General features: G+C 40.8%; 1 protein-coding gene across 2 annotated transcripts in view; it reads right to left on the reverse strand.

The window, feature by feature from the left end:
• Positions 1 to 6,559: 6,559 nt before the first annotated feature.
• Positions 6,560 to 14,083, reverse strand: part of rnf128a (ring finger protein 128a) — a 33,852-nt gene continuing 26,328 nt past the window's right edge. For both annotated transcript variants that reach the window (XM_029691613.1, XM_029691614.1), the window contains exons 3-7: positions 11,493 to 11,564; positions 9,369 to 9,451; positions 9,133 to 9,229; positions 8,693 to 8,882; positions 6,560 to 8,118 (exon numbers count right to left, since the gene is read on the reverse strand). In XM_029691613.1, the coding sequence (XP_029547473.1) occupies positions 8,009 to 8,118; positions 8,693 to 8,882; positions 9,133 to 9,229; positions 9,369 to 9,451; positions 11,493 to 11,564 (552 nt within the window). In that variant the 3' untranslated portion in view covers positions 6,560 to 8,008. The remainder of the gene's footprint in view (positions 8,119 to 8,692; positions 8,883 to 9,132; positions 9,230 to 9,368; positions 9,452 to 11,492; positions 11,565 to 14,083) is intronic.

Genomic DNA, 14,083 nt, shown 5'->3' on the forward strand with positions numbered 1-14,083 from the left:
GGCCACAAGCACACTTCCAAAGTTGTGGCAAAATGGTTTAAGGACAACAAAGTCAAGGTATTGGAGTGGCCATCACAAAGCCCTGACCTCAATCCTATCAAATCTGTGGGCAGAACTGAAAAAGCATGTGCGAGCAAGAAGTCCTACAAGCCTGACTCAGTTACACCAGCTCTGTCAGGAGGAATAGGCCAAAATTCACCCAACTTATTGTGGGATGCTTGTGGAAGGCTACCCGAAATGTTTGACCCAAGTTAAACAATTTAAAGGCAATGCTACCAAATACTAATTGAGTGTATGTAAACTTCTGACCCACTGGGAATGTGATGAAAGAAATAAAAGCTGAAATAAATCATTCTCTCTACTATTATTCTGACATTTCACATTCTTAAAATAAGGTGGGGATCCTAACTGACTTAAGACAGGGAATTTTTACTAGGATTAAATGTCAGGAATTGTGAAAAACTGAGTTTAAATGTATTTGGCTAAGGTGTATGTACATTTCCGACTTCAACTGTAACTATTTGTTCAGCACTTTTGAAATGTACAGCGACAGAATTCAGAACATGGGCTTACAGTATTCTCCCTGTACACCAAGTCAGAACCGTAGGATAAATAAAGTGGGCACATAAGCAGACAATGAAAGCTCTTACAATATTCAATGATGACATTTCTCTAAAACAGGCTATAGGCTACATGTGCACCATCCATGGGTTATGAGGGGGAAAGGGACCACAATGTTAGGGTGAGGTACATGGGCTACTAACAGCTTATTACACAACATACACTTAGTATTACTTTCTTATCTCCCTGGCATATTACATCATTTTTGCAGCAGCATACAATACATCTTTGGACTCACCTTCTTGTGATGTGCTCACTTGAACAGGAAGGTGGCGTGGTCTTTCGTGAGCAAATTTTGTCATCAAACTTTGTCCTCAAAGTCTTGCATTCTCCGGATTTATGGTGCTTTCGCAACAACTGGGAACAAGGTGGAATCATGACGTTAGTGATCTTCAGGTCAGAGCTCTAGAAAGAGGCCCAAGTTCCCGACTTGGAATTCCGAGTTGGATGACCGTTCATAACGTATTTACCTAGTTGAAGCAAGTTTTTTCCCCAAGTTCTCAGTTGTCTTGAACTCACTGAAGTCCGAGATTTTCGAGTTTCCAGTTGTTTTGAAAGCGGCAGAAGTCATGCTGGATTGACAGCATGGCCAATGTTGAATGTTTATCCTTTAAAGCTTGGAAAAGAGACCCTGAAACTCAGACTTGGACCACACATCCACTCCACTGAATAGCAGGCTAGTGATTGCTTTGCAATGCTTGTAGTTAGCCTCTGATTCCTTCCAAACCACTCATTGTTGAATTTGAGATTTCCAACTTGTTTTGTAATGTTTATCTCCAATAGCCGATGAGCAACCGATACGTTTTATCTATAATTTCTCTTCATAATTCCTCTTCATATGACAAGGACCGAAAAGGATTTGCCAGTAGATTGTTGATTTGATTCATTATTATGACTGCTAGCTTGCTAGCTAAGATTTTGAAAGTATGATGTTGACATGATCAGTCCAATCAAAGCTACTGTAGATATAACGTGATTTGACTTCATTTTATCTGTGGCCAATGACCTTGAGCCTTCTTGGATGGATACTTCCAATGTAACCCTATGTCAGCACCCAAGTGGCTTGAATTTTCTAGCTCTCCCCGTAGATTTTGTGGTGACGTGTGTCCCCATGAGTGACAGAACACTTAGCCAATAATGGCGCAACTAGAGAAAATGATCAACCCCTACGCTCTGTATTTTCCTGTCTGCCCCACCACCACAGAAAGCGCTGAGCTAGGCTGAAACACCTGCATTTTGGAGCTGCCTTACTCAAGAAAGCAAAAAAGAGAATTTTGTATGCGGCTTTATTAACTCAATGATTAGACTTTTTTTTACATTGTTTTCAAAGTGATATGTGACACGTATTAATGCCAAAATAACATTCAAAACAGGCCTGAATGACGAGTCGCCACTGTGTCAGTTCCACGTTAAATGCAACGTTTCACACAAGTTATTTTCAAAGATAGCTAACAGCAAGTGCGCTGCAATAAAAAACACAGTTCCACTCACCAGATGATCATCATTTGAAATGTAACTTCTTGTTGAAAGTTATTCTTGAAAAGGGAGAAGCTAACAAATTAGCAACAACATCCTATTTGATAACACCTACTGCAACTGCTGCAAACTAGCCGACAACAAAAGCTAGCTAGCTAAACCGTGGGGAAACTACTGCTCGCTATAGCCCTTATGCACATTCCATGATCAAATGTTCTAAACACACTTCCTATCGGTGTGGCAATTTCCGGTCAGTCTAGTTGTTATCGACGATATAACATTACTACCACTATGTCGCAGTTTTTTACTAGGTGTCTTCAGGACTTGCCTCAAATTAATATTAATGATGTACATTGAATTGTTAAATCAGCCTGAGACTCCAGCTAGCAAGAATGAAAAGGGGTTCAAGATGTATATAGGAAGCTACATACACAACTATGAAGGTGAGTACCAAGTCAGTGATAGATATAACGTTAACTAGCTACAATCATTAGCTAGCTAATTTAACTATTAATTGTAGTTAGCTAGTTACTTCGTAAAATGATGTAACGTTGACAGAATCTACCTGAGAATGTGTGTATTTTCGTTAGCTTGGTTAAGTTATGCTTGCTAGCTATATTTGCTAGCTAAAAATAATTGTTATTCATGTCTTCTACACAGTATCTAACAAAGATACATTGACAGGGGAGATCACCGTGAGGGCTGCCTGTCACAGGTCCATGAGGAGAGTGAAAAGCCGCACAGCATGAGAGTAGGGAAAGGTTATAGATAGCTACTAGGGACCTTGTTAAACATCTCCTGTGAGACACTGTCATTATGGTCAAAATGTGTTGGAGACAGTGTCAACGTTTAATCTTATCAGTAGATAGATAATGATGGGTCCCAATCCCAATTTAGAATTGCCCACTTTACCAAATAACCTGTTAAAATCTGTTGATGCAGTGTTTGGTAATTGTGTTACTGAGACACAATCTATTCCTGTATAGTTAAATGGGCCCCTAGTTAATAAGACTAGACACTACTGTTTATTGTTATATATGGGCTGCATCATTCTTGTTTCTCACTTCAGTCACTTCACTTATCTTCACAGATGGTGTTAAAGCACTCCGAACCAGTGATAGTGGTCCAAAGCCACTGCTCCTGTGTTGCAGGAAGTGCTCTGTGCAATCATCTGGTGGCCCTTCTTTACCAGACAGCCCACTACTCTCAACTAAACATTCCTGCTGCACCACCAGTTCATAGCTGCACAGACACAGAACAGCATTGGCACAAGCCAAGAACACTTGTGAGTCTATCAATATCCATAAAAAATGCACCTGAAAAGTGCATTTAGTGCCTATGCCAAAAGTGCCTATGTAACAGTAAATCCTTGTTAATTAGGGTATGAAACCAGGTCCGGTTGATGGGATAGAGTTCCGTAAACCTACTAACTCGTGTGCTGATGTAATAAGGTAAGTTGGACGTTCCTAGAATGGAAACATTTTAGAAAACATTTTCTTGTGATTGTATCCAGATGATAATGACAAATGTTTGGGACAAAGCCTGGGGGTAAATATATAATCTATAAATCTGTATATTTTAATTCATTTTATTTGAACTTTCAGGCTTGTGCTGTTTCTGGAAAAGTAACATGAGTCTTTGTCATAGTAATCTCTCCAACCTGATGTTAAGGTTTTAAAATGTTTTGCAGAAGTTCTTTCTACAAAGCACTCAATGGATACATGCCTTGACATGGACCTTCTCTGCGTCTCAGAAACGTATGCCAACTTTTCTCCACTTACTGCCCTCTTGTGACAACAATGGAAATGTCAGCTGATGTGCCCCTGGTTGAGTCCGCCTTTGGGCCAGTGCAAACCGGCAGTGTTCTGTCCTATCAGCTTCCACAGCCAAAGACCCGTGAAATTGTGAAGATTGCCGATGCCACTTCTCCACCAATACTTCCATTAGATGGCTACAGGCTTCAGGCTTCCCAGTGTGCTTACGTCCTTAGCCATCAGGAGCAGTTCCACGTCAAGGCATTAGAGACAACCTACGAGATGTCACACAAAGTCGAGGTTGCTACAAGGGAGCAGAGCAGCAGCCCGGAATGGCATCAGCTCAGGAAAATGAGAATAACATCCTCTCGTTTCCTAGAGGTTTGCCATGTCCGGGGAGAGACTTCAGCTGACCGCCTAGCTGAGCGGATGTTCAAGGGATCTGGTATGCAGACCATGGAGATGAAGAGGGGGCTAGCCATGGAGCCAGTGGCTGTACAGGAGTACTGCACACTGAAGAATGTTAACTTCTTTCCGTGTGGCTTCGTAGTGCACCCAGATGCTCCGTGGTTTAGGATCCTCTCCAGATGGAATCATATTTGATCCCAGTGTGAGACCACACTTTGGACTCTTAGAGGTCAAGTGCCCAAATGTACCAAGTTATGTTGACTGCCCTTACCTGAAGATACAGAATGGAGAGCTGAAGTTGAAGAGATCTCATGCTTACTACTGGCAGGTGCAAGGTCAAATCCTTCTCACAGGTTGTAGGTGGTGTGACTTTGTCATCTGTGCACAGGAGGACATCCTAGTTGAAAGGATATATACAGATCGACAGGTTTCAAAAACTATAAGAGAGAAGGTTGACCACTTTTATTTTTACCACTACTTGCAGAAGTGTCTCTCGCACCTGAATGGATGCCCTGCATGGGTGCCAAGTTCAGTGGTTTTATGAAAAAGAAGTATTGATGTTCTTGTGAAGAAATCTACCGTAGAATAGATTTTAAAAAAAAAATGTATTTCAGCAAATGTTCAACAGTTCAGTTAATAAATTACACATCTCTAACATTGTATTCAATCTTGCATTCTGGCTATTCTGTGTTTACTTGATTTCTTTCCCCCCACCCCTGTTACTCATTGCCTAATTAAAGCCAATTACAAGCTCCACACAAACTGATATTAACTACAACACAAATGATTGATACATGTCGTAGATAAAGAAATTATTATTTTGCTGCTACCAAATAAAACACATTTACACTGGCTTGGCCCATGCTCTGGACCGGATCAGAGACGGCACCGTCCACAGGCAGCGCACCTTGTTCTTCATCCCCCTCAATCGGAGCAGGAGGTTTCAGTCATCTTCCCCAAACACCAGGTCTCTTTTGAATGTGCCAGTTTCACGCAAAGACAGTAGGAACAACACCTCTTTTTAGGTATTGTCGCCCCCCAATTCTTCCCTCAACAAAGTCACTTTCGACGAAATGTGTACTACACACCTTTTCTGTAATGAAACAGAAAAGGTGTTTGGTGACAGCAAAGTTGTCTCGACGTACTGCCACCAACCACCTTTTTCTGAGCTCAACATCGACCGGGAAACGATGGAAGCTCACAATACCATTACATTTGAAAGAAAATTAACACAGAGGCACTGAACAATGTTCATTAGCACCTCCTTCGCGGGGCTGTAATTTAAACGTAGTCATTGCGAACTATTTCAGTCAGAAATGCATCGACGATAGCTAGTAAGCTAATGATAAAAACAATAGCAGAACACGCTCCGGAAGCCATCAACCCGATCGGAAGTAAATTAGAACGTTGGAGGCGGTATAATGCATAGAGCCCATTGCGCAGTTACCGGTTGGCCTTCAAGAAGGCAGAAGTTTACATACATTTTTGTAAAAACGGTCCCATCCATTAAGTCAAAATATGATTGGTTGATTCCAATGGCACTCTAAAATGTTGCACTAATAAAGTTGAATAGCAGATGCCTTTATCTAGCTTCTGATGGCCTAGCCAATGGCTGACTTAGCTAGCTAGATTTATCTCCCCAGAGACCAGCATTTTTTTAATAAACCCTTAGCCCTTCTCTGAAGTAGCAGAAGGCCCATTGTTCCTCACTGTTTGGGTTAGTAAGAATTTGTTGAGTGGATCTATTGTCCCTCAGCAAGCATTGTTTTCCTATTCTGAATGTCGAAAGAATCCATGTTGTTCTCAAATATGAACACAAATACTGGACATTTTGAATTATTGTGGCGATTTGACAAATAATTCCAATCATGTTCTTGAAATGGACTCGTATTTTTCTGGTCTCGGTCTTGACTCGATTTATTCCAGTCTTTGTCTTGAATTCGTCTCGCTTTAGGTGGTCTCAAACACAACACTGACAAATATGTGGTCTGTCTACGGTGAAGTGCAGCTGATATAATTGACTGACTGAATACTAATAATGTCCCTCATTTATGCATTATAATTAGAAAAATTAAATAACAGCCAACAGGGCAGCCTTACAGCAAATACCACTAAAATGCCATTACCCTTCCCTGCCTATTTGCCCAATTAACTTTTTTTTTCACAGAATTCCAGAGGTCTCACCAACTGTGAGATGAGCATGGCCTTTTCTAACAATTAATTGCATCACTAGTGAATGAAGATCAGAACATTTTTAATCCCTTTTACAAACAAAATGAACAAATTAGCACCAAGCAATATTTTGATCAAACAAAAATGTATTTACAATAAGTATTTTATTAATATATACCAGTTTAGTACATTTCCCACATAACTGAGTAAAATAAAATGAACCTTTGTCCATTATTTAAGCAAAAATACTTAGACATTTACTCTGGAAAGGCTGAACAAGGTTAAGACCAGTTTTTTTTGTTTAAAACCTGAGACATGTATTGACATTTAATGAACTAATTAATGTGAAGTGCATGCACAATCTAGTTGAAAATATACAGTGAACTCATTGCATTTTTCTATTAAAGTAGGATGGCATGGAATATATCTTTCACTGGTGAATAATTTTAAGGCACACACCCAAAAAGCACAGGTAGTTACTGAAACACATGTACAAATATTTGCATGAAGCCAGGGGGTTTACATAGATGCTCTTACTCCCATACCCAGACTCAGTATTTCCAAGTTAAAATACCACTCCTAACATGCATCAAACTCATAAGACACATTTTTTAAATAAAAAGACATGTAGCTACAGGTACAGATCAGGAAGCGTTGGGCAGGGGTGTGTGCCAGGGCACCTAAGTAATTGTAATGTCACAAGCATACAGGAGGAGGAAGCAGACCCTCATTTTGGGATTTACCTCTAACAAGTGGCAAACCAAATTCACATGTACATTCAATTAGCAACAATGAGACAAATCTATATTTCGAAACTGGAATGTTCCTCACATAATCTTATGCTCTCCTCTGCTAGACAAGGCAAACCAAGGTTTGTTCGAGAGACACTAACATCCTATGCTTATGATTGATTTTATTTCAATGCTTAGACACATACCAGAGGTAAAACTGAGCTTTGTATAGCAGTGTGCTTGCTGTCAAAGTAATTTGCCACGCAAAAAATAGTTGCAGAATTTTCAAAGCTGGAAATCTTATCAGAAAATGCCTTACACTAACTACTGCATTATTGTACGCTTCTAAATGTAAGGGTCTTTGAAACAGAATTTGCATATCACCTCAAACTTTTGTTGTCATGAGAACTGTCACCTATAATACCCCATTAAAAACAAACACATGGAGAGTAGTCTAATCCCAGTAAACTGTGGGTGTGAAATTAGCTATAAAAAAACATGTAACTAACTGAGCCATTGACTGAAGGAATTAAACCTCAAGAAACGTAATCAAATAAATCATTAAAAAGTACAATTAAAATAAATCGGAATTAAACTGGAGTTGAACAAGAGTGAACATGACAATTTCCTAACTTAGATGGTGGTAAGTGCATCGAAGAATTGCCGCATCAATTTAATGTTAAAATGATATGCATAGGTAGGTTGAGGCCTCTTTTCCTATGAATAATCTCAGACCCACACTCCTGGTTTCACTTGCTTCATGACCACAGGAAACATCTTTGAATGTAATTGATTGTGGTGCAAGTCCCATTAGCCATGCTCCAGTGCTTGGAGTGAGCATGCTGTTCATGTCCGGGGTGCCAGTTGGTTTTGTGAGTCGCCCTCGAAGGCCAGGTTGTCATAATGGGGCTGGATGGCCACCTGGACTGACCCAGGGTCAGGATAGTGCCCCAACGCTGCAACACAAACATGATTACAGTCAGTCAAGCCTCATAAGTGCTGCTAGCAAACCGTACAAGAACCAACCTGCTGGTCAATATTTATTTTGGCACAATGGCTCATACAGAGGTCAATGGATAAGCAAGCTAAAGAGGAGGGAAACTGAGAGGCACTTCAGCCCCAGACAGTAACAATACTGGTTGTTTGATCAGGAATAGACTTTGTAGTGGACTCGTTGATATCTACTTGCAGCAATCAAACTAACTAGACAAAAAAAGTATCTGAAATTCATTAACGGGAATATCTAACCACTAGAATTTTAAAAACATGGGTGGCAAAATTCACACAATATGTCTTGAGCAGGGTTGCATAGGGTTGTGGCTTCAACACATTATCACAGTAATGTGAAAGCCTGCATCTTCCAAAGAACATGCACAAAGTAGTACCACTGCCAACTGAACTACAGTAGTCCCCCTTATGTCTATAGACAATGCTTATGTGAAAAAGCTCTCAAAGCTATTTATGTGATGTTATAAGACTTCATCACTTCATCAAAATAATTTGCCTCCGAATGTGAATGCTGTGTCTTACTCTCAAATGTGTGGGTCTCGTCTGCTGGGCTGCTGTGCTTCTCTGTGCCCTGTACGGAGGCATAGCCTGAGGAGGCATAGCCTGAGGAGGCTGTCTCACTGTGGGTGTCATCTGGGACGGGGACACTAGGGTAGGACCTCATGTCTGGAGGCATGGTTACTTGATGACTGGGATGCTCCTCCTCCGGCTGCTGCTCAGGGGGATACAAGTGGACTGACTAGCATCACTTTCATAAAAACAAAGCCATTTCTGGTCCCACTACAGGCGTTTCAACTTGCAATCTAGCATGTTTGCCATGTCCTTAAACAATGGCACTAGCAGTGTAAATATTGTTTAATCTATAAGAGTTTTTAAATCAAGAACTTTAGTGAATGACAGGCAAAGGTTATTTCAAAGTACAGGGTAATGCAGAGGACATGATGCAAGATACAGTTGCCTACCTCTACTCCCAAGGCCTTGAGGATGTCACATTTACACATGGGGCATGTCCTGTGCTCCAATAGCCAGGGCTCGATGCAGGTCTTGTGGAAGAAATGACTGGAAAGAAAAAACAAAAACAAACAAGAATCATGATGACCTCACAAAATTAAGGGAATTGTAATAGACAGGGGTAGGCCTACTGTACTCCATGTGACAATATTAAACTAGCAACAAGCCACTGCAGTTAGGCACTTACTTGCAGGTGAGGATGGTCAGCACGTCGCCAGACTTGTAAGCGTCAATACACACTGCACAGGTGTCAGCATCAGGCCCAGTTTCCTGAAAAACATGTTCAATAATACATTGTAGTGACTAGGGCTGTGGCAGTCATGACATTTTGTCAGCTGGTTATTGTCATGCAAAAGACTGCAGGTCTCACGGTAATTGACCATTAATTTAACATAAACAACTTTAGCATCTCCAAGCTGTATTCAAGCCACGGATGTGCGCCTTTGGAACATCTACATTTAAAACGTCTAATAAATCAATTTAATATACACCCTCACAATAAATATATTATTTATTTTAGCCAGGTCTAAAGAAATATTAGGATATGAATAAAATGTATTTTAGAGAACAGAATATAAATTGATCCACTGCATGTTGTTATCTGTCTATGCTCCATGCCATAGGCTGTAGGCTTGTTCATTTAGCTGACAAGATATGCTTGTAAGTCCCTTGCCATTATTTTATGATTTTATAGTAAGAAGTATATAATTGAACTTAGCTGAATTAAATAGACAGGATATTCCGGCGCAAGTGCGCATATGAAGTGGCTACGTTGAGCATAAAAGTATTCAATTGAAACAGGTCCTATATACACTATATTTAGAGTTACTTGGCAACTGTATTTGTGAATCATACAAACCTTAGAAATCAAAACATGGGCTGCATGATGCGACTATAGGCTATTGATGATTTGAGAAAGTCAGAAAAAAAGCTTTCGCTCCGTTCCTTACCTCGGGCTGCACAACTGTTCTCATCAAGTGATAATATTTTCAGCCATCAAACTATTCTCAGTTTAATCTCATCTTTACTAATATGTGAAATTAGTTTTGGTTTACAATTGCCCATTATCAAATGGGCAGGAACAGGGGCAGGGGAAAAAGACATGTCATCCATATGCACTGGAATAGCGAATGGTGGCTGCGCTTTGTTTTATAGCGGAGATGTGCTTAATAGGAGCAGCAGAGAACTAAATACAAGAACACTTATTTCACTCTACATGTCAAACACTATTCGAGGAGCTATTACTGGGCTATTCAAAATCATATACAAATTCACCATAATTGTAAGCCACCTTGCACAATCAATGAACCAACAGCCTCGCCTAGGGCTATACTTTCTCTCCCAGACTCATGGATAGAAAGTTTGGAGCGTAGCATAAGGAAACCAGTCCATCCAGTATCGATAATAATACAGTCCACACTCATAGGCAATTACTAACATTTGGTCTAGCCTATACTCCCAAAATTAAACAATGTGCCAAAGACATCTTAAATCAGCTTTATTTTGTGTTTTTCCTGCCATTTGTAATGGGCTAAGTATTGTATAACAGCACAACTTGGGCTCATAAGCCTATGCAAAACCTCTAATATGCATATGAGTGTTTTGAATGAATCACCACCTTAGAAAGCGTTGTCCATTTTGCTGTGTTAGGCTTTAAAACATCCACAATGACCATGTTTTACACTCCGTTTCAAACTGCTTTGAACTTCTTTCTTCAAATTGATCACCCCAGTGAGGTGAGTTGTAAAAGCATGATACTGTTTTGATAAGTGTTTGATGTGTTAGAGGGACAATAGAGCCATGCGTACCAGGCCATTAGGACCTGATGGTCATTAGGGTACTACCAACGCATGTCCTGAGTGCATAAGAAGAGATTACCGTGACTCAATGGTCACGTGGTAATTTACTGCGGTCATGACTGCCGGTTTGACGGTAATACGTCCCAACAGCCCTAGTGGTGACACAGCATACATGTATGTAGTCTTCATAAGAGCCTGTGGTCCGAGGCAACCATTGAACATTGTATTTGATACTGATCAGCCTGGTTTTGGAGGGAACAAACAGACAGTTACTTCCCCATATGTAGACCAACAAAGCAAAATTGTTTAAATGTGCAGTAGTCTGAGTAATGGGTTAAAGCAGAAGCTTACAATACTGTGCATGTCCTCAGAACAACAACCATACAACACACATCAGTAAAAATTGCATATGCCATGTGTTACCAGTTTGAAACAACCATATTTTTCAAATGATCCTCAAAGTGATGCATAATAACCATCAACACATCCGTATTGTACTTGAATATGTTTACCTCATCTCCCCGTTTCACAGTCCGGACTTGCAGCTGACCAATGGCTTTCTTGGCTTCCGCCTTGAGACGTTTCTGTTGGAAAGAAGAACGTGTTCAGTATTAGAACATGAGCATGCTACTGTTTAAATTACATTATTCATCTGCTTCCTCTGACAATTAATTTACATCAAACAAGTTTAGCAACCCACAAAGTGGGTGGACAACTGAAAAACAAAAACATCACCATGTAATAACTACAATGCAACAACAAAGCAAACATTTTGCACCAACAATTCATTTTTTAATTTCCTATACTGTGACCAGAAATGACTGAAATAAGGCGGAGCAAGAGAACCGTATGCGACGAGGTCATGTTAGAGAACATGGGTGATCTGGGAGAAGCAGAGCGTTCATTAGAGGAGCCCTTGCCTGTGTCATTAAGCCGTTCCTCTGAGATCATGTATTGGAAACGTTACATCAGCTTGCATATAGGATGGCAAAACAGCAGATTTACGTAGATCAGGGACTTTTCGTATTAGGCATAAATAATCCTGGAGGGACAGTCTGACAGATTCAATTCTAAAACTATAATTTGGAAAACACAATAAAATCATGCTTTGGACATATTGTACATACACAATTAAAGACTACTCACTCTGTGCTCATGCAGCCTCCCCATGGCAACAAGACATAATGTGCACAATGGCACACAGGAAGAATCAACGTTATGTAAGGGGATTTAGGAGACACAGGATGAGTCAGGGACAATATTAGCTTTGAGGATTCTCTGGAAAATGTCATCATTATGTAGATGTTTTCTGTGATATACACTGAACAAACATATACTGAGTTACAGTTCATAAGTAACTCAGTCAATTAAAATAAATTCATTTGGCCCATAATCTATAGATTTCACGACTGGGACTACAGATATGCATCTGTTGGTTACAGATACAAAAAACATAAAAAGAAAGTAGGGACGTGGACCCGAAAAATCAGTACTTTTCTGGTGTGAGCAACATTTGCCTCATGCAGTACGACATCTCCTTCGCAGAGGGTTGATCAGGCTGTTGATTGTGGCCTGTGGAATGTTGTCCCACTCCTCTTCAATGGCTGTAATAACTTGCTGGATATTTGCGGGAACTGGAACACGATGTAATACACGTCGATCCAGAGCATCCCAAACATGCTCAATGGGTGATACAGCTTATGCCTGCCCATACCATAACCCACCACCACAGGGCACTCTGTTCACAACGTTGACATCAGCAAACTGCTCACCCACACCACACCATAAAATGCTGTCTGCCATCTGCCCGGCACAGTTAAAACCATCCATGAAGAGCACACTTCTTCGATGGCCACTGGCACGCTGGAGGTGAGCATTTACCCACTTAAGTTAGTTACGACGCCAAACTGCAGTCAGGTCAAGACCCTGGTGAGGACAACAAGCACACAGATGAGCTTCCCTGAGACAGTTTCTGCAGAAATTCTTCAGTTGTGCAAACCCACAGTTTTATCAGCTGTCCGGATGGCTGGTCTCAGATGATCCCCCAGGTGTAGAAGCCGGATGTGGAGGTCCTGGGCTGGTGTGGTTACACGTTGTCTGTGGTTGTGAGGCCAGTTGGACATACTGCTAAATTCTCTAAAACAATGTTGGTGGCAGTTTATGGTAGAGAAATGAACATTCAATTATCTGGCAACAGCTCCAGTGAACATTCCTGCAGTCAGCATGCCAATTGCACTCTCTTTCAAAACCTGAGACATCTTTGGCATTGTGTTGTGTGACAAAACGTTTGTCCCTAGCACAAGGTGTACCTGTGTAATGATCATGCTGTTTAATCAGCTTATTGATGTGTCACACCCGTCAGGTGGATGGATTATCTTGGCAAATAAGAAATGCTCACTAACAGGGATGTAAACAAATTTGTGCACAAAATGAGAGTAATAAGCTTTTTGTGAATATGGAACATTTCTGAGATCATTATTTCAGCTGATGAAACATTGGGCCAACATATTCGCAACATGAAGTGTTTTTGTTCAGTATAGAAAGAGTTTGGTTTTGGATATCAAAGACTAACATAGCACAGACGGTTTTGATGCTTGACAACCTTCTTCATAATCCTTAAAAGGGCAGATATTAATGTTCACTTGACCGTTGCATGTTCACTTGACCGATATGTAGATTTGAGGGAGGCATGTTGCGGTCATTCTAGTTCACAGGGCGAGCACGAAGCTGGAGTTTTGCATATGATTACAGCCTGAACAATGGTGCCCTGTACCCTCTGAGCATAAGGTCCTAGCTCAGTGGGCGAAGTCAGCTCTGCTCTAACTGCTCAGCTACCCACTCAAAAATACACTTCTCTGTATCAGTCTGTCTACCCAGCCTCCCTGCAGAAAGCATTGGATAATCAGCCACATGTGAACACACGCCCCTTAGACCACCGGGTGCTTCAGACAACACACAGCTTCACTGCTTCTGGGAGTGATCATGAAGCAAGGACAATATGTGGTACACTGCTAATAAGTTAACAGAGCCTGCAAGCAAGCACTTGAGACCAGTCAGTCTTCAAAGTCAAGGTTACCCCCTATATGCAGGAGTAAACAGTGCT

This window comes from Salmo trutta, chromosome 15 (genome assembly GCF_901001165.1).
Source record: "Salmo trutta chromosome 15, fSalTru1.1, whole genome shotgun sequence".
NCBI lineage: Eukaryota > Metazoa > Chordata > Actinopteri > Salmoniformes > Salmonidae > Salmo > Salmo trutta.